The 26,959-nt window shown below is 40.2% G+C and overlaps 2 protein-coding genes and 1 long non-coding RNA gene across 12 annotated transcripts in view; 2 read left to right on the forward strand and 1 right to left on the reverse strand.

The window, feature by feature from the left end:
* Window positions 1-11,437, forward strand: part of LOC138749564 (serine/threonine-protein kinase NLK-like) — an 89,793-nt gene extending 78,356 nt beyond the window's left edge. The window contains exons 8-12 of one of the 8 annotated variants that reach the window (XR_011348745.1): window positions 43-129; window positions 522-720; window positions 3,882-3,975; window positions 5,989-6,122; window positions 7,504-11,437. Coding sequence is in view for 6 of the 8 variants with exons in the window: in XM_069911103.1 (XP_069767204.1) it covers window positions 43-129; window positions 522-720; window positions 3,882-3,975; window positions 5,989-6,043 (435 nt within the window). In the remaining 2 variants the exon portion in view is untranslated. Of the gene's footprint in view, window positions 1-42; window positions 130-521; window positions 721-1,137; window positions 1,269-3,881; window positions 3,976-5,988; window positions 6,629-7,503 lie in introns of those variants that run through there. The other 7 variants (XM_069911103.1, XM_069911104.1, XM_069911105.1 and 4 more) reach the window with 7 other exon arrangements.
* A 1,942-nt stretch (window positions 11,438-13,379) lies between these two features.
* LOC138749570 (uncharacterized) lies at window positions 13,380-19,710 on the reverse strand. Of its 3 annotated transcripts, none has more exons than XR_011348747.1 (4): window positions 19,610-19,708; window positions 17,985-18,094; window positions 15,609-15,667; window positions 13,380-14,980 (listed from the first exon to the last, which is right to left on the reverse strand). It is a non-coding gene; the product is annotated as an uncharacterized lncRNA (long non-coding RNA). The 3 variants fall into 3 exon arrangements; XR_011348748.1 differs by having other exon boundaries at window positions 19,602-19,693; XR_011348749.1 differs by lacking the exon at window positions 17,985-18,094 and having other exon boundaries at window positions 19,610-19,710.
* On the forward strand, window positions 19,679-26,339 carry tmem97 (transmembrane protein 97). Its single transcript, XM_069911129.1, has 3 exons — window positions 19,679-19,832; window positions 22,004-22,148; window positions 26,071-26,339. The coding sequence occupies exons 1-3, from the start codon at window positions 19,713-19,715 to the stop codon at window positions 26,319-26,321; spliced, it is 516 nt and encodes a 171-aa protein (XP_069767230.1). The 5' UTR covers window positions 19,679-19,712; the 3' UTR covers window positions 26,322-26,339.
* The last annotated feature ends 620 nt before the right edge of the window (window positions 26,340-26,959 follow it).

The raw sequence follows: 26,959 nt of genomic DNA on the forward strand, positions 1-26,959 counted from the left end.
GAAACCACTGAAGTCTTCAAGTATTTTTCCCTGTCTTCACAGCCTTCACTTCCTGTCCTTTACACGCTATCCAGCCAGGCTACCCATGAAGCTGTCCACCTTCTCTGCAGGATGCTGGTCTTTGATCCTGTAAGTGTGTGCACTTGTTTTCCTAGTATAAGAAGCACTTCTCCATTATTTTTGCGCCTCCAGCTGTATAACGCCCAAACAGAAAATGCCTCTATGACTGTTGTGCTCAGTTAGCAATGGGATGTCATTCCAAAGCTGCTGGGTGATCTTGCATTGACATGAACAGAAATAATGAGAAGTTCTGTTGCTTAATAATAAACCTATTAATGTTTAATCCCATTTTAAAGCAAAACTGGAGATTAAAGAAAGTAGCTCTAGAACAGTAGAATAACCTCATCTGAAAATGATTCATTTTGGATAGCAGATATGTTAGCTCTCCAGGGAAATCATGATTTAAAAAAAAAATTGTGATTTTTTTTATTTTTTTTAAATATTGTTCCCTAATGCTGCAGTCAAAAAGAATCTCTGCAAAGGATGCCCTGGCACATCCATATTTGGATGAAGGACGGCTTCGCTATCACACATGTATGTGCAAATGCTGTTATACCACCTCTACGGGGCGCATTTATACCAATGATTTTGAGCCCATCACCAATCCCAAATTTGATGACAGCTTTGAAAAAAATCTGACATCTGTTCGACAGGTTAAAGGTCAGTACAGTTTTGAATTAAATTTCTCTTGGGTGCAGTGTACTGAGACTACAAATGGTTCACCAGTTTATATTTTTCCATTTTGTAAGGCAAATGTCAAGATATTAATAAGTTGCACATCTTTCGTAAAAAGATGCTGGCATTGGTCTACTGCCCAGAGTGATCTAAAACAGAGGCAGAGGTTTATTATTATGCTGCCCCAAGGTTTCCCAGTCTCCAGCAGCAGGATATCAGTCCAGCAAGTAGCCCTGTCCACAAATCTCCTCAGAAAGTTAAAACTAACATTCTCTCAAAAAAATGAAATGATTAAGAAGAATGCTGAAAAGCAGAAAAAATGCTAAAATCACAATATTGAAATATTAAACAAATCATTTATAAAAAGGGGCATAAAAAACCTTCCCCTCTCCTTCCTCACAGCACTGCAATCCCCATTGAAATCACTGGGATCATGGATTAGCACAAAGTGCAAGAGCCAATTCCCTAGAATAAATGGTGGGGAATCTCAGCAAGATTGAGCTCCACAGCTGGACTCCTCCAACTATTGCCAAGTAAGTTCAGTGCTACTGCATTTAATTGTACAAGTGCTGAGATTCCAAACTTGATTCCATTTAAAAATACTGGCATTTTCCAGCAAAATCTGGGCCAATGCTATGTCAGCAGTAGTAGATGGATGTTTCTGCTTTAATTCCAATCATTTTTGCTGCAAACATGTTTGAGAGTCCTGGTGATAACTAATTGCCAGGCTGTTGGGTAAACAAGGCAAGAGTATGCTGCAATACTGAATTTGTAAATGTTGATCTAGGTGGTCAAGAAGCATACAGCATACTTTTTTTGGGCAAGATGCAGATTGATTAGGGACTTTGTATTGGAACTTTGAAAACTGTGCATCCCTCACAATGTGAGGTATATGATGGCACTAGAGAATATGAAAGATTTGTGAGGATGTTAACAAAACCAGTGAACTTAGAAAATTTTCCTTGAAACAGGAGTTTAAGGCAAGATACAAATAAGGTGCTCAAAATTATTAGAGTTCAAGACGAGACTGGAAAAGAGAGAAAAAATGTTTACCCTTGAAGTCGATGAATAGGAAGCAAAGATTGAAGATAATTGATCAAAGGATGGGTGGGATTGAAGGACAAAAATTTCAACTAGCTTGAAAGAGCTGTGGAGGTAGAATCACTGTTTATCGAGAACATGGATGCACATCAAGCATTATAATCTAATAGACTACAATGCAAGAGATGGGAAATGTAATGAGTGAGATCATACCAAGCCAGCTAAGAACTGTCAATAGAGGTTCCTACCCACCCACTAGTGTATGCTTGTGTACTTTTGAGGACCCAACTCTGCAGCTCCCTGTAGTCTTTGACAGGAACTAAAACTGGGACCAGACTTGTGTATACTCCCAAAATCTAAGAAATTCTTATTTATATCTTATACAGCTTTTAAATGTCTCTGAGATTTAGATACTGAAAAATTATTAAAATTATGCAAGAAAAATTGTTTTTAAAATTGTAACACTAAAACAAATCAAAAGAAACATTAAACTGAAGTAAAATACTTTCACCATTCTTTGAGATGAGAATCCTCAGTGAAATGAATCATTCTTGTGCCAGGTCTGATATGGGTGCACAGAGGCTGATTCAGGGTAATGTTGGGAAATCCTCCCTAGACTAGGCACAGGGTGCATGGTGTTAAAGTGATAGACGCAGTGGTGCCTGCCTCGCACCAACTTCTGGATTTACATGCTTGGGAACGGTTAAATCTTTGAGGGACTTACCATGACAATTTAGTGAAACGTACACTTAAAAATTGTTTTGGTTATTAATATACGAGCACCTTTTGCTCAAGGCAAAATGTCTTTCACCGACACTAAACATAATTGTAAATCTTAATTGGAGAATGGAAATTATTCACTTATTAGGTAATGATGTTTTTTTCCCCTTGTAAGTAAAATCTCACAAGGAGGTACAAGAAGCCATAGCAGGTGGTACGTTGGCGTAGCGATTAGCGCAACACCTTTACAGTGCCAGCTATCGGGACTGGGGTTGGAATTCCACACTGTAAGGAATTTGTATGTTCTCCTTCTTCCTGCGTGGGTCTTCCTCCCACTGTTCAAAGCCTACCAGGGATGTAGGTTAATGGGGTGTAAATTGGCCAAAATGGCCTGTTACTGTGATGTATGTCTAAAATAACATGCCTACTTTAAGCTTAATGTACTCCCAAACATGAAAAACATTCAGTGATGCCCAGTTCAACATTGTTGTGGGGGGGGGGAATAAAACATTTTGATCACCAGAATTCTGTTCCTTTAACTTTTTTCTACTGCTATAACCATTTCCCAAGTCGGAGTCATTCATTTCAAATCTTACTCGCACTAATTTTTCAAGTAATCCATTCCATCATCTCCATCAGATCTGCAACACTTCCCATTTCTGCCTTTATTTTCTCCATCACCAAGATTTGATTTTGGTTAGCCCTTCAAAATATATTCCATTGTCTTTGCTTGCCTCTCATTCTCCATGCTCAAATTCCATATTTTTACAACCAATATTGTGTCAACTATTCAGTTTTTACTTGGCCATCTCTATCCTGGAAGTTCCGTTTTTCATTTCTACTGATGTGAATTTAAAATGATCTTTTTCATCATATCACTTTAGCTTCGCTGTGAGATTCTCCATCCTCCATATTCTCTAGCTTGACTCTGGCATGCTTATTCCATTGATAGTTGTAATTATCTACCCCTCTCCATTTCCTTTCCACTTCACTTGCCTATCTCTCCCTCCTCTTTCAAAAAATCAATTTTTTGAACCAATCTCTGTCATCACTCTTAATTTCTTCCTCAGTAGTTTGTTTTTCAGCAAAGTTTATTGAACAATTTGTATTTTAAGACACTTGATATATGAATAGATGAGTAGGAAGATTGCAGCCATAAACTTTAATCCTGTCATGAAGTTCCAGTGTTATTCAAGATTTAAGTTTACAGTATTTTACTTGTGCAAGGTGGGATACAGATCATTCACTTGCATCTCCAGCTAATTTCCTCCTTCCTGGTAAGTCTCATGTGCGAAATTGTAAGATGATGCCAGATTGGTTTGATGACTGGAAGGCAGGAAATTGAATTGATAATAATTAAATATCATTTATTTCATATTCTGCAGAGCTCATTCATCAATTCATTCTGGAACAACAGAAAGGAAATCGGGTTCCACTATGTATTAACCCACAGTCTGCTGCATTTAAAAGCTTTATCAGGTATTTTATTATATGAATGTTGTCAGGGTATTTTGGAATTTACAATATTTTGAATTCTAGTATGGGATGAATAGGGAAAGAACCAGAAACCTGTAGACAAAGTAAGAATAAGTATGGAAATTTGTTTGATTAGATGAAAATTAAAATAAGTAAATTGGTGTTATTTTTATTTTTACAAAGTCCTTCTGGTTATTGTATTTAAATAAAACTTTTGAAATAAAATCATTCATTGACTTTTTAAACTTTAAAATAAACTTGTAATAAAGAATATTTTCTTTTCTAACTATGGACAACTTTTGGACAAATTAATTTTTTTTGTGCTAAAGTATATTTTGAAGATCATGTTCAAATTATGAATGTGAGAAAAGAGTCGAGCATTCAAAGAAGTTCAGCTGTAAAAGCTCAAGCTGTCTCTTTGAGTCTGTGGAAATTAAACCATGCTGATAAATGGTTGCATGTTTTCTCTTTGCATCCTCTCTGACCGACATAAAGGTTTAATAATGAATATGCTCAGTCCTTTTGCATATGGAAGGTAAGCGAGTGAAAGTCCACATAAACCAGCCGCTGCCGAAGGGGGGTGCACAGGTACCAAAAGTTTGGATGGAAGAGCTGTTGGCTGCCCTCCGTGCTGGGCCCCGCTTACCATTGCAGGTGTCGAGGCCTGGGGTGGGGGGTTCAGAGCACTCATCTCTGCACCACTGTTGACCAGGAAATGCCTGCCCGCAAAAGTCCCAAACGTAGAGGAGGCTATTACGTGGGCCAACCGCCGCAGCCATCCAAGACCGTTGTCTAGGGCGTTTCCCAGAAACCAGCAGGGAGGCCGACATCGACGGGCCTCCGCACCCCATTGCTGATTATAGCAGAATTGGCCCGAGGTATTGACTTACCTCTCAGCTGGTCTTGGCTTGGCAGTCAGCTGGGCATGGAGCTTGCTGACCTGGACTACAGTGGTGCTGGTATCCCTCTTTGCTCTTCAGAGCATGTCTGCTGGGCTCCGGCCCTCCAGGGATTGAAGTCCTCGTCCGTGAGCGAGAGTCTGATATCCTCAGGCAGTTGCTCCAGAAAGATCTGCTCGAAGAGCAGGCAAGGCTTGTGGCCCTTGGTCAAAGTGAGCATTTCACTCATTAGGGCAGATCGGGCGCTGCCCCCCAATCCGTCCATGTGCAACAATCGGGCAGCACACTTGTGCCAGGAGAGCCCAAAAGTGCAGGTTAACAGCTCTTTAAGGGCTGCTTCAGAGGCTGCTGTAAGAAGTGTTAACTCTTGCTGCTCTGTCTTGCTCAAGTGCGCTTAACACTTAGAAATAGTGGGTGTCAACAGCGGCGATGCGTCAAAGCTGGAACTGAGGTTTGACCTGCTTGAACCACGTGTGGCTGTGATACAAAACATTGGAAGCCTGAGTGAGACTGCATGGATGGCCACTGGCTCTGCTTGATCTGTAATCTTTGGGTCTAACTGCCAGTTGGACCTTTTGGGGTCACCGATGTAGCATTTGCACTACCCGAGCATGGAGAAGAACGACACGCACACAAAGCGTTGAAGTCCAGACTGATTTATTGCTCTGGCCATTACGTGTGTCGGCGCTTGTGGCCCATACATCAGGGCATCGTGCCACCAGAGCGTTGGCCTTGGATTGGCTGGCGTGCAGGAGGTCACCTGGGACAATGGCTGGTGTCACCCGAGGTCTGCGCGGTCGCTGTGTTTGTGGGCTGATCCATGCGCGGGCCACTACAATATCAGCAGTTGACATGCTGATTAGTCCTGATTTTCATTATTCAAATCAGGTGTAATGTTTTGTAGTGGGTCTTGTTATTGATTTTCTTGCTAGTCACTTAACTAAATATGTATTTGTGGTTAATTATTTTAGTATTGCCTTTTTGAGTGAGATTCATTGCAGTTGTATGATATTTTAGAATCTTCTGTTTTAAAGTCCAGTTGTGAAATGTGATCTGTTGAATAAATGTTTAATTTGTCTACCAGTACTTATTCCTCTATATTTTTGTCCTTTAACAGCTCCACAGTAGCTCAGCCCTCAGAGATGCCTCCATCTCCATTGGTATGGGAGTAAGTGGAAGAAACTACTGATGACAAATGTTTTAGGTTCTCACTGGAATCTAAAATTTGCAGTACCATTTATGTCGGGACAAGTGTGTAATTTTACTTATAAAATTTTTAAAAATTAAACCACTGATAATTGTAAAGAATATACTTTTAGGAATATGCTGGACTTGTATTTTTTAGGGATAAAATTGGTGGTTGTGCTTTGAAATAAAGCAGCTTTAGCAGGAGCTGCACAGTTTGTATGTATTTATGGAACCTTGTGCAGTCTTCGCTTTTGGCTTGGGTGGGGGGGGGGTTAAACAAAAGCTGCACTAATCGAATTAGTCTTGACATTGAAGTGGGACAAGGAGCAAGCATGTACAGGATCTATAAAGAAGCAACACTGTCCCGTCTATTCCTGAAGACACTTTTTACAAAGGCAGGCTGATAATACAAAGTTTATGCCGACCAATCATGAAGTCACGTCAGATCAATTCTGTAGCTTCTCCTCAGAGCTGACAATGGTTTGCTGTTGTTGTAATACATTGTGATTAGAAAGAGATGGAGTGAGTGTGGGTTTATCACTAGCAGAAGTAACTTATGTTCCCCAAGCCCTTAATTATATTTAACCAATTTTTAGAAACATTTTGTTTTATTTCTGCAGTTAAACCTTGAGCATGCATCATCCCACGTCACTTATGTATATAAATCCAGTGTTGGGTCGATTTTAAAAGTCTTGACAATACTGTATAGAGGAATTAGCTTGCACATTTTAGGTCTGTGAAATATTCTGTAAAAGTTATTTTCTGCACTGGACAGTGTAACAAAAACAGCAGCATATAGGTGATTATGTTAATTGTGTCGTGTTTTTAGGCAGAATTGTGGAAGTATTGATCTGAATCGTCACAGTAGTGCAGAATTTAAATATCCTTTCTGACAAATCATCTACTGGAACACTGAACTATCCTGTGTATATGTATATATGAACAGAAATTGAAGGCTCTACCTCCAGGAGTGTACAACTTGGTTTGTTTACCTCCACGTTTTTTAAAAACAATTCAGCGTGGGGATTTGAAACTTGAATGTCCCTTCCAGCTTTTATATTTAAGAAAAAGTTTTTCACACGTACGAAGGAACCTTTATGGATTGTCTTAATAACGCAATTGTGTTCAAAGCTGAGAATATGACCCCAGGCTCGGTCATCAATACTTGACTGTTAAATAACTGTAGTTCATATCTGTATTTAGCATTGGACGCTTGCTGCGAGTGACCCAGAGCAAAGGTGTGCACAGATTTCAAAATAGGTCCCTAATGTTTTATTTCTTTTGAAGTTTTAACTTGATAGCTTGGTTTGGCAAAATGTTTGTGCTGGAAATTGCATCTATTTACAATTAGGAACAATGAGGGGATTTTATGAATTAAAAAAAAAATTTGAAGCCCTAGAAGCTTTCACAGTAAACTAAGGCTTGTATTGAATTCTGTTTTCAGTAAACAGGGGCAAAAAAAAAAAAATTACTGAGAGCCTGCTGAGAAACTGGTTTCAAGACTTCTCCTGAGGTTCATCATCCTATGTGACACGTTTGCCGGTCACTTTGTACAATGTAGATTTGAAGTACAGTGGTGGAAATTCATTAAATGTGATATTAAAAAAAAAAAATGTGGTACTAGTCAATTTGTGCTATTGTATATTCAAACAAGTCCTCAGTTTATCATTTCCCTTTAATTGTAATTGGCCATTAATACTCGTGTTTTTGAGAAAAATATTTGACTTGGTTTTGGTTGGTTTTTTTTGTAATGAAGTGCATTGAAATTGTTTTGTTCAAATATCGAAACCTGCATCTTTTCTGTGAACAGATTTTTAAACCATCTCTGCATCTTTAGAGAGACCTCTGACCGGGGGTGGAGGGAAGGAAAATGTTGAGAAACTACTTTCTCATGTTGAACTGAGGAAAATTGATTTTTGGTTTTCAATTAATCATAAAAATAAAAATGCAGTTAATTCCAAAAAAAAAGCTATCTATTCACTGACTAAATTTTATTTCATTATATTTGGGGACTTGTTTGTTTTGGTATAGAACACTGTATTTGGGGTTTATTCATGACCAAAGACTTGCCTTGAATATCTACTAATCATGAAATAAAACATTTTTTAAAAGAAATTAAATGACCTCGATGTTAAACCCTAAATGAAAGTAGTACGCATCTGTTAAAAGCAGAAAGAGCTGTAAATACTTGGGTCGGGCAGCATCTGTGAATCAGAAGCAATGCTAACATTTTGAGTCATTGACATTTCATGAGAACTTGCCAAGTGTACTACAACTTGTTATAAATTTAAGTTTCAGTCAATGGAAAAATCAAATATGAACAGATATTGTTATTCCCTGGCTTCCTTGATTAAATGGTTAAAAAAAAATAATGTTGAAGTGGCCACAGTGACCTGCTAGCTGCACCACACATTTTCACCAATACTGGAATTCTAATATTAGTGGGTAGACTGGTGAGGTAGCATTTAAATTACTGGATTAGTTGTTCAAACCTGGATTGACAATGTAGAATCAAGTTTTTTTTAATTCCACTGGGGCAACTAGAAATTTTTTTTAAATTGTGGTCACAAAACTGGATTACTGTGAAAACCCCATCTGCCTTATTCAGCCTTGAGAGAAGAAAATTAGTCCTTGACTCAAGTCTTGCCACTGTGGCTTCATTTCCCCAATGCAGTCTGAGATGACATGGTTGAATGTGTCGTAGCCAATAACGTAGAAAATAAAATCAGTTGTGTGTCACGTGAAATTGTCAAAAGTGAGCTGGGAAATGGTATCATCACTTACCATCCTCCTTCAGCTGAAGAATCATTGCTTTTCCATATCGACCAACATTTGGAAGGCACGCTGAAAGTTGTCTGGGTGGGAGTCTGCAACATTCATCACTAGCAGTGGTTCAACAGCACCATCAATGGGACAGTTTGAAATGTCCATTTGCTTAATATTACTAGGAATTGTATTGTTCCCTCAAGAATATCTCTGCCTGGTTTATTTCCATAATTTAATGATTGTTACTAAGATTGTAATCCAGGTATGTGGATTCAAATTCCACCCTGGCAATTAGCCACTTAAATGGAGTTGATTAAATGTGTTGGAAAAAGGAAGGTGGCCATAAAACTTTTAAGGTTTACAAGTTAAAGTATTTGATTCATTCGTCTATTTTGGGGCAGGGTCTCTGCTGAGTCTTAATGGGATTTGGCTGCAATGATGGTTTTGGATCGAGTTGATGTACATTTTGAGGGGACATTAGAGCTTGGATCAGATTAGGATGTACTGATCGAGGATAATGCTCAGTATTGCCTTATGTTCTCAGTTCTTAAGGTAAGAATATTTGATGTATGTTTTTCAAACAGTTTTAATATCAGGCCAGTTGTTTTGATAGAAACATGGAAAAATTACAAGTGCATAGGTCAGGTTCAGGATTCATGATTGGCTCAAATTGAAATCTGGTTTCATGTTCATATCAAGTAAATCTCTAACCTGGGGCAATTTCAAGTCACAATGGTTAACTTTTAACTGACTTTTGAAAAGGCAGGCAAACTATTCAGTTAAGGATGGGGAAATAAAGTAAATAGACCCTGTGGTCAAAGTAAAAACAAAATGCTGGAGAAGCTCATCTGGTCAAACGGGGTCCTTTATGTAGCGACGGTACAAATACATACCCAATACATGAGGGAATAAAGTTGGCCTTGCTGATGGCATTCATCTCCTAAGAATGGATTTTTTTTTTAAATTGGCCCCAACATGTGCAGAATTGATTTCTATCTGTTGACAATAAGTTGGAAAATTAATATTTCTTGGTGCTTAATTTTAAGTAACTGAAATTTTACCTCTTCCCAGCTCTTTCCCCCCCTCCACCCCCCCCAAAGTCTGATCCCATTTATAAAAGCCAACTACATTGCACTTCAAAAAGAGTGAATGCTCAGTTACAAGATCTCTAAAGGTCCAGTGTTTCTCAACCTTCTTATCAGTCACATCTCACCTTGAGTAACCCCTCACTAGGAGTTAGAAGGGGATTCCTTAAGGTGGTGTGAGTGGAATGGTTGGGGGGAAAGAGGTTTAGAATTTATTGTTCGTTCCTTTTATCACTGACTTTTAAAGTTTTTGAATATCACATGCTTATGGGAAAATGTGTGATGAATAGTTCATGTAATTTTGCAATTTTGTTTTTCAGTAGAAAATTGTTTGGATGAGTTAGGTGTGACATTGAAGGAAACCAAATTTGTTGACCCTAATTAACTCTTGGGACATTTTCCTTCCCATCCACATTGTTTTTGTAAATCCGTAAGGCAATTCTCAACAATCATTACCAGTAAAATAAAATTTGACAAAAAAATCCCAATTAGCATTGATTCAAAAGGTCAGTGCTCAACTACAAGTGGTGAACAATCGCACTAAGCTTTTAGCGCAAAGGAAACTGCTGGAGGAACTCAGTGGGTCAAACAACATTCGTTGAGGCAATATCAGTTTTGAGTCCAAACTCTGCATCAGGGCCATCTCCAACTCCTGATGTGCTGTCGTTTGTATTTTGCTCCAGATTCCAACATCTGCAGGCTGACTCCATAATAAACTTCAACTTGTGAACCAAGGAATAACCATGATTTGTAACAACAGTAAGCTAAAATATTAATGAATAGCTACTACTGTTTCTAACCACTCACTCTGTTTAAGGAATTTATCCAATAGAACCAAACAGACCAAAAGATTCTTGGCTTCGACTCTAGGCCTCAGCTGACTTCACAGCTGACTTCACAGGTCAGGGATAATGGAGCTGATGCAGTTGACCAATCAAACAGAAGCAACAATTGGAATTGCTGTATGATTTCTCAGATTTCAAGCCTTTGAGTCGTATTCAAACAATTTCATCAAAGAGCTCACCTACAGATTACACTGGACAACAATCTCTCCCCCCCCCCCCCCAAAGGTTTGCTTCCTGAAAAAAAATTGGGGATTCTGAAAGACTTCAAGCTGAACAAGATAATTTCAGATTTGCTGTATCATGTAGGAAGTTGGAGAAACATCAAATTAACTTACTGAATTTTGCATGTTTAATTGCATAATGCTGACACATTACATTAGTTCATCTGACCTAAAAATGTTTTGCCGCTGATTTTTGTTTGTACTCCACATCTGATACCTCATGTGACAATTGATGGATTCCAGTTGCCCTGATGCTGCTTTTCCATGGTTGCAATGTCCTGGTGAAATCTTTCACTTGGTTTGATACTGACTGCACCAAGATCAGGAGGGAAGAAGTCCCAAGTGTGAAAGCAGAAAATGAATTTTCAATGACATGTTACACTTCATGGCTTTGTATACCTGAAGTAGACATAATCTATTTTGGACAATATTTTATCTAATAAATGGTAGGTGATGAGAAATTTTTGAAGCAATTTTCATGATCGGCAGCTCAAAATCCATAAAATACACAAGAGTTCAGGAAAATGTTTCATTGTTCAGTGCTATCAATCTGGGTAGCAAGTTAAGAATCTGACATCTGATTTGATTGGCCTTGATCTTGTTGGTAGAAACTGGTTTTGGAAATGCAGCCTTGTTCTATTACTAAATATTTCCATAAAATTCAAAAATTTAGCTTGGACATTAGAAGTGTTCAGTTGTGACACTTCAATCAATCTATTTTGATTGTAATTTATATTTCACCTCAAATTCTGTTGATGTATAATTAGAGCCTTTAATTGTGAACCATTGTAATTAATGTGATAAATAATGCATGAATGCACAATTAAAATGTGTGCTGTCACAGCTATTTGATAGTATGTGGGGTTAACCAACATGGACAGAGCCTTTGCCATGCACCTCAACCTTGTTCCGTCCCTTGCCTTTCCATCAAATGCACATTCCTTGAACATTTAATAGCATCAATTACTAATCTGTAAAATATACTGTTTTTCTATGTAAGCAAAGTAAACAGTATAAATGTTGGGTGGGTGGGTGGGTGGGTGGGGGTTCTTAAAAAGATCATTGTGGTGAGGATGTTTTTTCTTTTTCTGGGAACATTTTTAACCAGGGATTTTTTTATAAATGAAGTTACGACTTAAGATTTTTTTCTTTGAACCTCTCCATAGCAGTAAGTAGAGGTTTTAAATATTGTTAAGACACAATTGATAAGCAAGGTGCAAATGGTTACTGTTGATGGATGGGAATATGAAGATTACTTTTAGATCAGTCACAATTCCATTAAATTGTTGAGTTCACTGATTTGTGCCTCCATTTATCTCTGAACCTGTTTCCTTTCTGATCCATTAGCCTCGTACGTACCTTCTGTTCTCACAGGATACTGCAGATTTCTTTTGGGTACAGAAGTAATTCTGATCTAGTTTTCATTGTCTCTCAGCCACCTTTCTAAATCTTAATTTAAAACTCTCTGCACTTTGCTGCTGGTTCTTTGGCCAAATAAATTAATTTTGTGTCTAGTTTCAGAACCATAAACCTGATTGTTTTATTGATGTCTGGCTTCCTTCAAAGAATTATGTAGGTGAACCTCTGGGCTCTTCAAAATTGTATTATTCATATCTTTTATTCTTAATTCCAAAATTCATCTGTTTATATGCACCAAGCTGCCAATTACCTAATTCACAAGTCTGCTTCTGAAGTGTGGCACAGTATTCCCTCTGATTACTGAAACTTGCTTGGCTTGTGAAATCAACATAAATTAATGTCAGTTATGATTTCATGTGGATGTCTCTGCTAACTACAATCGAAAACTCAAAACCTGAATGCTGACTGAATTATAACTAGCTAATGACTGGATGCAGTTATTTTTTTTTTAATCCGTGCAGCAGGTTTGTGCAGCTTTTGCATTATTTAATGAAAAACTAGGAACTTAAGAAATAGGAGCAGGAGTCAGCCATCCTGCCCGTCGAGCCGACTTCACCATTCAATAAGATCAAGGCTAATCTGATGAGAGGATAATTTCCTCCTACCTGCCTTTCCCCTATATATCCCTTCTATATTTAAAAAAATCAATCCAATCTTAAATATATTTAATAAAGTAGCCCCCTCCCCCACTGCTTTAATAGGCAGTGAATTCCATAGATTCATCACCCTCTGGGAAAAGAAGTTCCTCATCTGTCCTCAATCTACCAACCTGAATCCAGGCTATGTCCCAAAGTTCTAGTGTCTCTTCCCCTCTCCTCCCCCCCACCCCAATGGAACCAACTTGTCTATCTTAGCTATGCCTTTCATAATTTTATACATTTCTTTCACATCCCCTTTCATTCTAATTTTGTCTAATCGATGAACTAAGAACATCTCTAATTCTAAATACACAACAGATGATCATAGAATTTATAACACAAAGAGCCCATTCACCAATTGTTTTTAATCAGGAAAACTTTGCTGATTAATTCTACTTTGTCTTCATTGTGTCTGTGAGATACACACCAAGATGCTGGAGGAACTCAGCTGGTCTTTTCAGTATCCATGAGACCTATATTGCTGACATTTTGGGCCTGAGCCCTTTGTCAAGCATTTGTCAACCCAACACCCAACCCCAATCAACCAATTTTCCCTTGCAACTGCTGCAACCGTACCTGCCTGTCCCACATCGGACTTGTCGGCCACAAACGAGGCTGCAGCTGACGTGGACATTACCCCTCCATAAATCTTCGTCCGCCAAGTCAAAGAAAAGAAGTAGAATGTGTGGCCTTGCTGAACACAATATAGAAGGTACTGCTTAGGTCTGTAAAAAGATTTGTTTCCCTCACCCAAAGAATACTATTGGTCTGGAACATAGGATAGAATCCTATTGTTTTCTATCCTACCTTTTTGGTACTCCTAATGAGGTTCATAATTGTACACACCTTAATTAAATCTCTTCCCTGTTCCAAATAAAATCACTTTTTTAGTCAATAACAGCTTTGAGCACACTTCCTGGAAAGAGCAACTGAAGTAATTGACAAGCTATTGAGTGTGTCCTGCTCTTCCAATGGAGATAGGAATCTTTGGCTTGGCTTCGCGGACGAAGATTTATGGAGGGGGTAAATGTCCATGTCAGCTGCAGGCTCGTTTGTGGCTGACAAGTCTGATGCGGGACAGGCAGACACGGTTGCAGCGGCTGCAGGGGAAAATTGGTTGGTTGGGTGTTGGGTTTTTCCTCCTTTGCCTTTTGTCAGTGAGGTGGGCTCTGCGGTCTTCTTCAAAGGAGGTTGCTGCCCGCCGAACTGTGAGGCGCCAAGATGCACGGTTTGAGGCGATATCAGCCCACTGGCGGTGGTCAATGTGGCAGGCACCAAGAGATTTCTTTAGGCAGTCCTTGTACCTTTTCTTTGGTGCACCTCTGTCACGGTGGCCAGTGGAGAGCTCGCCATATAACACGATCTTGGGAAGGCAATGGTCCTCCATTCTGGAGACGTGACCCACCCAGCGCAGCTGGATCTTCAGCAGCGTGGACTCGATGCTGTCGACCTCTGCCATCTAGGAATAGTTTCTGGTTAAAGTCCTGAGGGCAATGTTGCCACATCTGTTTTGTTGGCATTCCAATACAGTACTATTTAAATTCCAACTCTATAATTAAGTTAACAATGCTGATTATAATCTTATTGACATTCTTTCAAGAATTTGGAACTCAATTTGCAAGAAAGTTTTTAAAACCAACAGCACATTTTGAAACAGATTCTCCTTATTCTGATAGGACTAAACCTACAGCTGAATATTTTAAGGATTTGTATTTGAAACTTTCCCCTCATGCAACATAACATTAGTCTGTTACTTAAAATTGTTTGGTCATAAATAGATTCAACATAATTGTGCTGAACAATGAATGGGTGTATTAAAGTAGAAAGGCTCCACTTTCTCTTCAATCTTCAACTAATGGTTTCTAAAGGCAAGATGCCTCTTCATTCTTCCATTCCAGTTCTAGTTTGAGTTCTGAGCAGTGAGACACAGAGACTGGTTCCTTGTTACTGAGAAAGGAAGAAAACAAGAATTTTAAATCCTATTCCATTAACCAACTAAATGGTATTAATGCCCCACTTCTTAAACCAGCCTATGTAATTTACTCCTCATTGCAATTAGAGCCCCCCAAAAAACTGCAAGATCTTATTCCCCTTCCTGTAATATTTTACCCCTCCCCTCCCGGGTGATATAATTAGTGCATCTCTGGCAACTATTTCCCCAAAGCAGGAATTGGCTCCCTTAAATGCCAAAACTAAATATAGAGAGTTGTTATTCTATGAATGATGGAAAGTTGTCAACCCTGATAAACTATTCGGACTACACGGACATGAAGGTAGTGTAGAAATAGATTATCATTAACATCGACTTCCCCGGTCTCTCGTCAAGCCCTGTCTTCCTCCCCCCGTCTCTTTTCACAGAGCCAAAATAAATTCTCACCTTTCCTCTCTGTCCTCATCCAATGAACATTCTTGCCCCAGTCTTTGTCTCTCTCTCTCTTGCTCACACCTTGAGGAAAGGCCCAAAACGTCCTCCAACATCTTTACCTCTGAAACCTCCTCAGTTACTACAAGGACAGCGTCTGCAGACTTTCAATAAATATCTACTAAATTCTAACGCTTGTGAGTGATCATTTACCTTGTACTCGAAGGAGGTGCTGTTTAAAATCGACAACTTTTCAGTATTAATTTGTGCACCTGGGGAAAACAAAATTAGGTATATTTGAATAATTGAAATATGAATTGATATAGAGGGTGGTCGTATGTCGTCGATCAAGTAGAAATTAAACGAGATGTCAAGAAACCAAGCTGATAAAATTATTTGGAAATGTTTGCAGAACATTTCCAAATTATGCAGGACAAGTGAAAGAGAGAGGGTTGAGTAATTCTGATATTTAAGTTGTATTTTGTTTTATTAGCCCAACGTTGAAACCAGCTGAAAGAAGCTCCAGCCTCCAACCATTGTTTTGAACCGCCTGAGAGTGACTCAAAGTGCCAATATTTTTCGGGTCTTTCCCCTTTCTGCGCGATTTGGGCAAATTTAAAAAAAATAACACATTCCTGCCAGCTTCTTGATCCCCCCGACGCGAGGGTCTTGGTGAGTGTTGGAAAAAAAAAGTTTTCCCACTTGAAACTTCCCCACGACCACCTGAATTGATTCTGTGTCAGCTTGCAAAGCTTTGATCTTGTTTTCGTAACTCGCCCTTCTTTAGGCTGATTGTCTTTCTCACAAAGGGCAACATTATTGAAAATGCTCAGCCAGCTTCTCTTGATGTTCCAGGCTTCTAACCTTTCGAGAAACCTTTGCCTAGAAGCGGATTTTTTTTTTAAAGTCAGTCGATCATAAAGAAAACCACCACAATTCCTACAGTGGTACAATTGGACAAGCAATGTAAGGCTTTGGTTCCATTTAATGTTATCGGGGGTAAACCAAAAGGGCAGGTAACGATTTGTTCAATATACGAAACGACCCAGACACGAACAACAAGTTCTGCGGAAACTTATTTTATTAATAGGTTTGAGATTTCCGGGAACAAAAAAGTTAGCCCTTTGCCATTAATATTTGTCTCTCGGTCGAGGTGTTTTATTTTCAAACTTGTTTTCCACTCTGCACAGGTTCGCAAGTGTGCTTGCAGGTTTGGATCCTATGTGGCTATGCATGAAGGTTGCGAGGGAAAGTCACCCCGAGGAGTTAAAGGCACCTCCATGTGTTCTGATCGCCCTCTGTTGGAAGCCTTGAAACTTGAAGACTTCGTTATTCAACCACGTGGCTCATATGGATTGAAACTAAAAGTGGACTCCATTCGGCCAACTGGTAAATACTGTACACAAAATTGCTGAACTCGGCAGGTCCACGCCTGGAATCAGAATTTATTCTCACGAAATCCACTGTTTTGCAGCCACATCACAGTGCAAACTATAGATACCATTTTACAAAATAAATAAAGTCAAATTAAGGCAGGGTCTGTCCTTCGTTTATTCAGGAATCTGTGCTTGTGCCACTGAGTTTCTCGATGGAAGGAGAGCATAGCCTGGATGCTTTCTTTAGATATGGCCTCTTGTAGATGGAGTGAAGTCTGGTCCCTGTGATGTCGCAGGCTGAGGTAACAACCCTAAAGTCTTTTTTTTCTTGCCCTGAGCGAAGGCACCTCTGTAATAGTACACCTATGGATGTTTTCATGAGTTTTCGGCATCTATCTTTGCCTCCTATAGACATTGTGAGACCTGCTGAATTCCTCCTGAACTTTGGTATATTTACTACAATCACACCATCTGCAGACGTTGTTTCACTGCAAACCAATGAAAATCTTTCCAGCTCAATATCATCACAGATGGCATATTGTATGTGGAATATTGCCTCAAAGGTTAGCCTTAAAGGATGAGCCAACACTGCAGTTCTGATGCAGAGAGCCAGCATGAGCAATTTAAATATTTAATTCAGAAAGGTGAAGCAGGCCCTGAAAGAATCAGAATTATCATGAACAAGTCATGAAAATCGTTTGGTGGCAGCATCACAGTGTAAACGTTCAGATAAAAACTTTACAAAAATAGTGCACAAAAAATCAAATATTGTGGAGTAGGGTTCACAACCCACAATATCAGTCTCCTTGTTGGTGATTTGATGAACTACTTAAATGCTACATGTTCAGATGGGAAGAAGTGGGGAAAATTGCGGTTGACAAAGTTCAAGATTCATTTTATTGTCGTGTAATAAAACAGAAAATGTGATATTACACAAAATTTCCTTTAGTCGACTGTAAGGCAAAGATTTGCTGTTAACAGAAACTGCCCAGCACTCCTTACAATCAGAGAAAAAGAAGCAAAAGAGATTCCCTCCAGAGTCACTGAGTGTCCATGGATTCACCTCCAGCGCTCCTGCGGCCAAACAGCCTTCAGTCCAAACGATCTTGGTATTGTGTTGATACCAAACCAGGAGTAGATCCAGAGAGGTCAAGAGGGCAAAGGGTGTGGGTATGTGGACAGAGTGAAAATTGTGGACACAGGAGAAACTCACCTAACCATTTCACTCTCCATGGATGCTGCCTAACCTCCACATTCTCATTGTTTGATGAAGAAAGGGACTTCATTCTTGGAATTACAGTGAGTACTCAATGGACACAGAAGCTGCAGAGGAAAATTCAAAGCCACTTGTCAGACTTGGAATGTCGAGAATGGAGGGATATTAGAATTGGGAAATAAATGTGGAACTTGATAAAGAAGCCCAGATCCCAAACAATGAATGAAAACATTATATGGGTGCAGAGCAGCTTCTAGTCCCAGGAATGGAAGGACAGATGGGTTCGACATGGAATTAGTGGCTGATAATTTAGTTTGTACAAGTGGCTTAAGTTATGATCTAACCTGATCCCTAGGTATCGGATTACTTGTGCTTGCCATTTAAATGGTGATTCTTTTTTAAATTCTATATAGTCTGCGTTACTCATTGGCATCACTTCACTTTTATTTGCGTTGATCTTGTACCCTGATATTTCTCCAAATTCCTTCTATTTTTTATGTAATTCTTTTACTGATACCTCTGGTTCTGATAGGTTTACTATGATGTCATCTGCAAATAAGCTGATTTTATACTCCTTCTCCTTTATTTTTATCCCTTTTATTTTATTTTCTATTCTTATCAGTTCTGCCAAAGGTTCATTGCCCTATTCCTTCGTGCAGGTAAGGGCTTCTTTCTTCTCCGGCGACTTTTCTACTTCTTTGAAGTCTGTACTTGAAATCTATGAACTTGGAACCCAAGACCCTCTGTTCATCTACACCATTAAGAATCATTCATTTTAGGACTATTGTCACAACCGTAGTTCCCTCTCCATCCCTAACCCACCTGCCTCAAGCACCCCCCACTCCCCTTCGCCCATCCCTTCACTCCTCCCTCATCCAACTCCCCCTTTAACCCTCATTCACCCTCTACTCCTCCTCACCCCACCCCATTCCCCCAACTCCCATACTCTCCCCACCCTCCTCCTCCTCCTCCACTCTGCCCACCCCCTTCTCTTTGCTCTCCCCACCACACTCTCCATCCCACTCTCTCCCACCCCTCCCTCTACCATTCCCCTCATCCTCACATTCCATCCAACCCTGACCCTCTTCACCCACACTCCCTCTCACTTGCCCCCAACACTCCCCTCTCCATCCACTCCCTCTCTCTCTCTCTCTCCCCTACCCCCAACACTTCCCTCACCCCCCACTCTCTCTCCCACTGCCAACACTCCCCTCTCCAGCCACTTCCCCCACCCTCCCCACCCCCAACACTCCCCTCTCCAGCCACTTCCCCCACCCCAACACTCCCCTCCAGCCACTTCCCCCACCCCAACACTCCCCTCCAGCCACTTCCCCCACCCCAACACTCCCCTCTCCAGCCACTTCCCCCTCCCCCAACACTCCCCCTCCCCCAACACTCCCCTCTCCACCCCCAACACTCCCCTCTCCACCCCAACACCCCCCTCTCCACCCCCAACACCCCCCTCTCCACCCCCACCCCCAACACCAACACTCCCCACCCCCAACACCAACACTCCCCACCCCCACCCCCAACACCAACACTCCCCACCCCCACCCCCACCCCCACCCCCAACACTCCCCTCACCCCCAACACTCCCCTCACCCCCACTCTCACCCCCTCACCCTGTGCCTGGAGGGGATGGTCTTCACTCCAGCCTCCGCAGGGCCTGCCCTTCTCCGGCGCTGGTCGTGACGTCACTTCCTCCGCCCCTCGCGCGTGCCGACTATGGCGTCCGGCGGCCGGCTGCTCGAGCGCATCTTCTGCCTTTACTTCGTCACGCACATCCCCATCACCCTGGCCATCGACCTGCAGGCGCTGCTGCCCCGTTGGATGTACCCGGCCCCGGTGAGTGCCTCCCGCATCCGCTGGCTGGCTCCGTTCACACCGCGCCCGATGCGGCACCCGGGCTCGGTTCCAGCCCTGCCCGTGGCTGAGGGAGAGGGAGAGATGCCGACTGGGCCCAGGGCCCCCTGGCTGAGGACTGGGGGTCCCCCTGGCTGAGGACTGGGGGTCCCCCTGGTTGTGGACTGGGGGTCCCCGTGGCTGAGGACTGGGGGGCCTCCGTGGTTGAGGACAGGGGACCCCTGGCTGAGGACTTGGTGGGGCCATGACTGAGGACTGGGGCCCCCTGGCTGAGGACTGGGGGCCGTGTTCCCCTGAGGTCCACCGCGCCCTCATCGTTAGCAAAATCAGGGAGATGATGGTGGACTTCAAGGGGGGGGGGGGGGGTCAGGGGAACACGGCCCAGTCCTCATCGAGGACTCAGTAGGGGAGAGGGTCCAATTCCTGGGTGTCCACACCGTGCACATAACGAGTCAATTGGGTACCATTAAAATGATGGTTTTCAACCTTTTTTTTTCCACCTTAAATAATCCCTATGCCATAGGTGCTCTGTGATTAGTAAGGGATTGCTTAAGGTGGTGTCTGGGTGGAAAGAAAAAGGTTGAGAACCACTGTTCTAATCGTACCTAATTGACTCGTTATGTCCGCGGTTTCATAACTCCAAAGGAAATGGGCCAGTGACAATTTTTCTCAAGCGAAATATGGTTCTAGAGCAGTGATTCTCAACCCTCCCTTCCCACTCACATACCACCTTCAGCAATCTCTTACTAATCACAGAGCACCAATGGCATAGGGATTACTTAGAGTGGGATGTGAGTGGAAAGAAAAAGGTTGAGAACCACTGAGTTAGGAGGTTTGTAAGTACCAAATTTTAAAGATTACTACACGACAGGTCAATTGAGATTTTTAACTTCCTTTTTTGATGAGGAAGAAAAGCCAGCATGAATTGACAAAATAGGAGAGAGGAAACTTGATTTTAAATATAAATGGGAAGCAAGGTTTGAATTTTTTTTAAATTTGAAGGTTTGAACCCCATTGAACTTCTTCCTCTGCCTTCTTGAAAACAATATTCCCAATTGCTCTAGTGCCTTCAGTCCTCTGTACATCACTCTTCCCTGTACAGCTTTATTCTCCCCAGCACACACTCTACTGCTCATCTTTACCTTGAATTGCATTGATTTCACTCCTATCCATCAAATACCCAACACTTATCCTCTTATTTATTAACTTGCATGTGCAACCTCCTGAATAAACAGACTTAAAGCACTTCTTTTCCCCCTTCCTCACTTTCTCTGTGGGTACATTCTACAAAGTCTACAAAGCATCATACCTTGGCATCAAAATCCAGAATGGCCTGTGTTGGAATCATCAGACATATCGTACAACGGCAATGACAACAGGAGTCCTAAATTTTCTTAGATGTAACTTCCATCATTGTTCAATTTCTGCCAAGGATAAATTGTACGTCACCCTTGTCAGACCACATTTGGAATACGCAGTAACTGCATGGGATCCGTACACAACAAAAACACTACTCCCATTGAATGAGTCCAGAGACAGACAACCCGATTTGTTACAAATACTATGGAAGAGAAGTGAGTGTTACAAAGCTCTTGAATTCATTAAAGTGGAGCTCTCTCCAAGACAGATGTGTAGCACACCGCCTGCCTTGTTTTTACAAAATGCTAAACTGCCAGCTCAATATAAATGAACCCAAGCCTGCTAGGACCAGACGAGGGCACACAACCCAATTGTGGTACAATTTTCCAATTCATTCTTTCCCCCGTACAATTAAAGTATTGAATAATATTCACCCTACCATACTCTCACAACCAGACCCAATTAAATTTAACACAGCTCTTCAAATAAAATTTAAAAAGCAGTTCAGCACAGACTAGAAAGGCCAAAGGGCCAGTTTCTGTTCAGTCGTGTTCCATGGTTCTAAACCTGATCCTGCCCCTGGAATCTGGAGTTCAGAGACAATTTATTGCCTTTTCTGGAATAAAACATGTCATGGTCAAGTCGTGTGTGGCTGCAATGACTATTGAACTTTGGTTTTTTAGTGCTAAATATTGATTCTGGATTAGACATTCATTAGAAAATATTTGATGTGAGGTTAAAGAAACTTCTACAAATGTTTAACCTTTTTTTAAACCCCACATTTTCTTCTGCAGCTGCAAAGTTTATTAAAATGGTATGCGGCTCGTTTCCAAGACCCAATGATAATCGATCCACCAGCATGGTTCAAAGCGTGCATTTTTTGTGAAGCATTGCTGCAGATGCCTTTCTTTCCCGTTGCAGCTTATGCTTTCTACAAAGGTCAGTACGGTATTTATTCCTGTCCGTGCATCAACTTGATCTTCCATTTCCCCTTCACAAATTGAGCTTATAAACCGACATCAGTAGGGTGGTGTCATTTCATATTAGATGTTGCACACAGAATGTGGGTCATGAAACAAGCTACATACATTTAGCAGTTAGATTGCTTTATTTCACTGAACCACAATTAATACTCTCGGAAATCATGGGACAGTGTATAACTTGGACACGTTATTGCAATGATAGTATTTTAACATGTTTTTTGTCCTTTATAGCATTTTCCCACTGTAGTTAGTCACTGAGGTTTACAGTATACAAACAGGTCCTTCAGCCAAATCTGCCTGTTCTGACCAAGGTGTCTACCTAAGCTAGGGTAATTTGGTTCTTTTGTACCAACCTAATCTTTTCTATCCACGTACTTGTCTAAATGTCTTTTAAAAATTGCTATTGTACCTGCCTTCACCACATTCCATGGCATTTTGTTCCATATACCCACCACCCTGTGTGTGGAAAAAGGTGCCCCATACATCTTTCCTTTTCGCCTGAAAGTCCATGCCCTCGAGTTTTAGATTCCCCTACCCTAGGAAAAAGGCAATGACTAGTTAGATAATCAGTGCCCTTATATATACTTCTATAAGTTTCCCCTTCAGCCTCCCATGCTCCATAGAGAAAATTTCCAACCACTCATTATAAGCCTGGCAGCCCGGGTAACGTTCTTATGAATCTTTTCTGCACTCTTTTCAGAATACTTATATACTTCTTAAAGCTGGGTGACCAGAACTGTGCACAATACTCCCAAGTGTGGTCTCATCAATGTTTTGTACAATTGTAATATGACATCCCAACTCCTCTGACTGATGAAGGGAAAGGTGTCAAACCCTGAGATGCCACTGTCAGAAAACAATGTACCTTTGTTCTAGATGCTCTCTGGGGCCCTACTATAGATCTACTGACTAGAGATTTTTTTTTAAATTGAGAAGAAAGCTATTTATCCCTCTTAATTTATCTTTTAATATTTAATTTGTTGACATATTTCATTTCCACATTGTTCAATTTGGCTTTGTGGGTCAACAGAGATAGAGATTCTGCATTAATCTATCACATGAAAAGAAACTTGCAAAACACTTCCCTTCTTTACCTACCACTAATGAATTCTGAGTTTTATTTAGACAATGTTGTTGTTTATTGATTCAAAGGTTTTCATTACTTGGAACACATTCTTTGATCAGCCTCTGGAGTCTGAACAGTCACTCCAGTTCCTTTGATTCTAAATCGCTTTTATAACTATTTTCTCTCTTTGGGAATCATATGAATAATTGTGTGGCACATCTTCCATGCTGATAAACCCTTATTTCAAATTCAAGTTTATTGTCATGCATACCAAGGTGTAGAAATAAAATTTGTTATGCGAGCAGTCTAGCTATCACAGTTCATCAAGTAAAAAACAGTGCAGTATTGCACGGTTACAGAGAAAGATCAGTTGGGACAGAGCCAAAAAAATATATAATTTTATAACATTAATTCAGCAATCCAAAATTGTCAAGAAAGAAACTGTACTTAAATCTGATGGTGGGTGATCTCACACTTGTCAATCTTCTTCACTTCAGGAGGAGGGAGAGGAAAGTGTGGCAAGGGAGCGATGAGTATGTTAACATGATGACTGGTTTTCCAAGGCAGAGGAAGTCTAGATGGAGTCGATGAAGGGGAGGGGAGTTTGTGTGATGGGCTGTTTGAATGTAATGTCTAAAATTAGACACATTTCATCAATGAGTTTCATTAATCTTGTATTGTTTCACCATCTCTTCCATGCTTTTACGTTTGAATGCATACGATAAAAGAAATGTCAGATTATATATACACGCACATTTTTGGTATAGTTAAGTGACTTTAAAATAAGACTGCAATACACAATTATGCTGGAGAAACTCAGTAGGTCATATAGCATCTGCAAGAAGTAAAGGGTAACCAATATTTTGTGCCTGAGCCTGACATGGTCTCACAAAACGTCTTCATTAATCAGCAAGGTCCAACAACACCTACACTTCCTCAGGAGGTAAGGAGGGCAAAGCTCCCTGCCCCCATCTTGACCGCATTTTTACAGGAGAATAATTGAGTGTCCTTTCTGGCTTCTTCATTATGTGGTACAGTAGCTGCAAAGCATCAGGCAGGAAGTCAATACAGTGAATTATCAAAACAGCAGAGAAGATCACTGGGGTCTCCCTTTCCTCTTTTGATAACATGTACTGGGAGTATTGCTTGAATAGAGATAAAAGAATTATTGAGGATCCTTTCCATCCAGTACACAAGATCTTTGACCCACTACCATCTGGAAGGAGGTTAAGGAGCATCAAAATTAGGACGGCCAGGCTGGGAAATAGCTCCTTTCCATAGGCTCCGAGATTAATAAACAGTATCCTGTAAATAATCCCAAAATGTTGATATATATCTATTAGAAATTATGTATTTATGTATATATGCAATTATTATGTGGTGTGTTTTTTGTATGTGGGTGCATCATGGTCCAGAGAAACACTGTTTCATCTGGTTGTATAGGGACAGTCTGATGACAATAAACTTAACCTTGAAATATGAAGAGAATTTTTTTTTTTCTTAAGGTTAAGATCATCTGTTTGACTGCAAAATGAATTATAACCAGCTCTGCAAGATTATCAATGATAACTATGTATTTGTAATGTTCTATAATTGTATGATTTAATTGAATGCTTTATAACCTAAGATAAACTTTGACCGAGAATGATATAAAATTAGAGATTTTTTTCTTGCTCCATGACTTGCATGTAATAAGTTCATTGGCTTTCACCTCCAAGGATATATACCATCCAGAAATATTTTGGGAAGAAGTTGACTCTGATGTTCAAAATATGGAAAAGCAATATAATTTCCTCTACTTTTTCCTTGTTACTTTGATAAGACATTGAAGTAGAAATTCAGCCCATGGAATCAATTTCACCATTTAATTATGAGCTGATCCATTTTCCCACACCCCCACTGTCTGGCATTCTCCCCATAACCTTTGATGTCTTGGCTAATCAAGAGCCTATCAATCTCTGCCTGAAATACACCCAATGACTTGGCCTCCACAACTACCTATGGCAACAAATTCCACAGATTTACATAATACATTTAACTTTTTAAAATATTTCTGTTACTACCCACTTTGGTATTTCCAATTTCTCTCTTGAAATTGGTGAAACATTGGGAGCTTATTAAAATGATCTTCCTCTGAACCCGTTCCAAAGTCAGTACCTCCTTTCTTAAATGAGAAGTGCCTTATAAATGTATTCGGACAGCAGATTTTCTTCCTGATATTATCTGCACAAGTAATAGCAGATAGAGCAGTATTCCTCCCTGTCAAAAGTTAGTGGCTTCAACTCCCACTCCAAAGACTGATACCAAGGGAATGCTGCACTGCCGGAGGTACTTTCATTTATTAAACATCCCTGTCACTGTCCTGGAGCCTTAAAAGATGACATGGCATTTTTTCAAATAAAAACAGGGGAATTAAACTTGTCTCCTCATCTGCTATGATTCCCATTAAATATATTCAGAAATATTTCAGTATGTCTGAAGTGCATTGGGATCTCAAATTGGTATGAAAGGTGATGTAAATGTGTACATTCTTTTTTCCTTATGAGGCTTCCTTTTCTGTACCGGTGTTGTTCAGAATAATATATTAAAATCATAAACAGTTTGTGGGTTATTGTAGACATATAAAATGCGATATATGTCAGTTGTTCAAATTAATTTAAACTATATAATCTTAATTCAAAGAAAGCCAATGCAGAATCTCTTTGGTACAATATGATTTTTTTTTCATTTAAAGGTGATATGTGTAACCATTCTTAAATACACAACAGAAAGATTTGTAAAATAATGTTTTCTGTTACCCCTTTGTCTACAGGAAATTGTTCATGGATAAGGACACCAGCTATTGTGTACTCCACACATGTGGCTACCACAGTCATTTCAATCCTTGGACATATTATGTTTAATGATTTCTCAAAATCTACCCACCCAGGACCAAAAACCCTCTCAGGGCGTTTATCACTCTTAGCTATTTACATTCCTTATTTAATCACCCCACTTATGATCCTGCTCACCATGCTTTGCAGCAAACGATACAATTCCAGTGAGGGAAAGAAGAGGCAATAAATATTTCCATTGAGCCTTTCAGAGAATCATTTTATTTTCCAGTATACATGGAACCATACAGCACAGGGCAGGGCCTTCAGCCCTTGTGTCTGTGCTGAATATGATGCCCAGCCCAAATCAAACTAAAGATCTGCTTGCACCTGATAGTTATCCCTTCATATCCATGTGTCTATCCAGAAGCCTTGGAAATTCTTCCTCATATTATACAGAATTACAGCACAGTAAAATTCGTACATCAGAATGGAATATATATTATGAGAAAAAATGTACTGTAGCAGAGAACAGTCTCCTTTTTAATAAGAATACTTCCCGCTGGAATTTCAAGCTTTAAAGCCAGCAATTGGACTGAAGTAAAAACAGAAGATGCTGTAAGGTCAGGCAATGTCTGGAAAGAGAAACAGAGTTGGAATATTTTGTCAGAACTGTGAAAGATGTAAGAAAAGGTGGTTCCAAGATGCAGAGAGGATTGTGGAAAGGTGGGTAAGATAAGGGGAATATTTGTGGGTTTAAGCCAGATACATTTTATGTATAGGACAGAGATTTGCAGTATTTAAAAATCTCTCCATTTCTGCTGTAGTTTATGCATCTGTGATGTTGACTCAGTTTTTAATTCTTCATAGTACAGTTAAACCTGACAT

This window comes from Narcine bancroftii, chromosome 14, assembly GCF_036971445.1.
Source record: "Narcine bancroftii isolate sNarBan1 chromosome 14, sNarBan1.hap1, whole genome shotgun sequence".
Classification (NCBI taxonomy): domain Eukaryota; kingdom Metazoa; phylum Chordata; class Chondrichthyes; order Torpediniformes; family Narcinidae; genus Narcine; species Narcine bancroftii.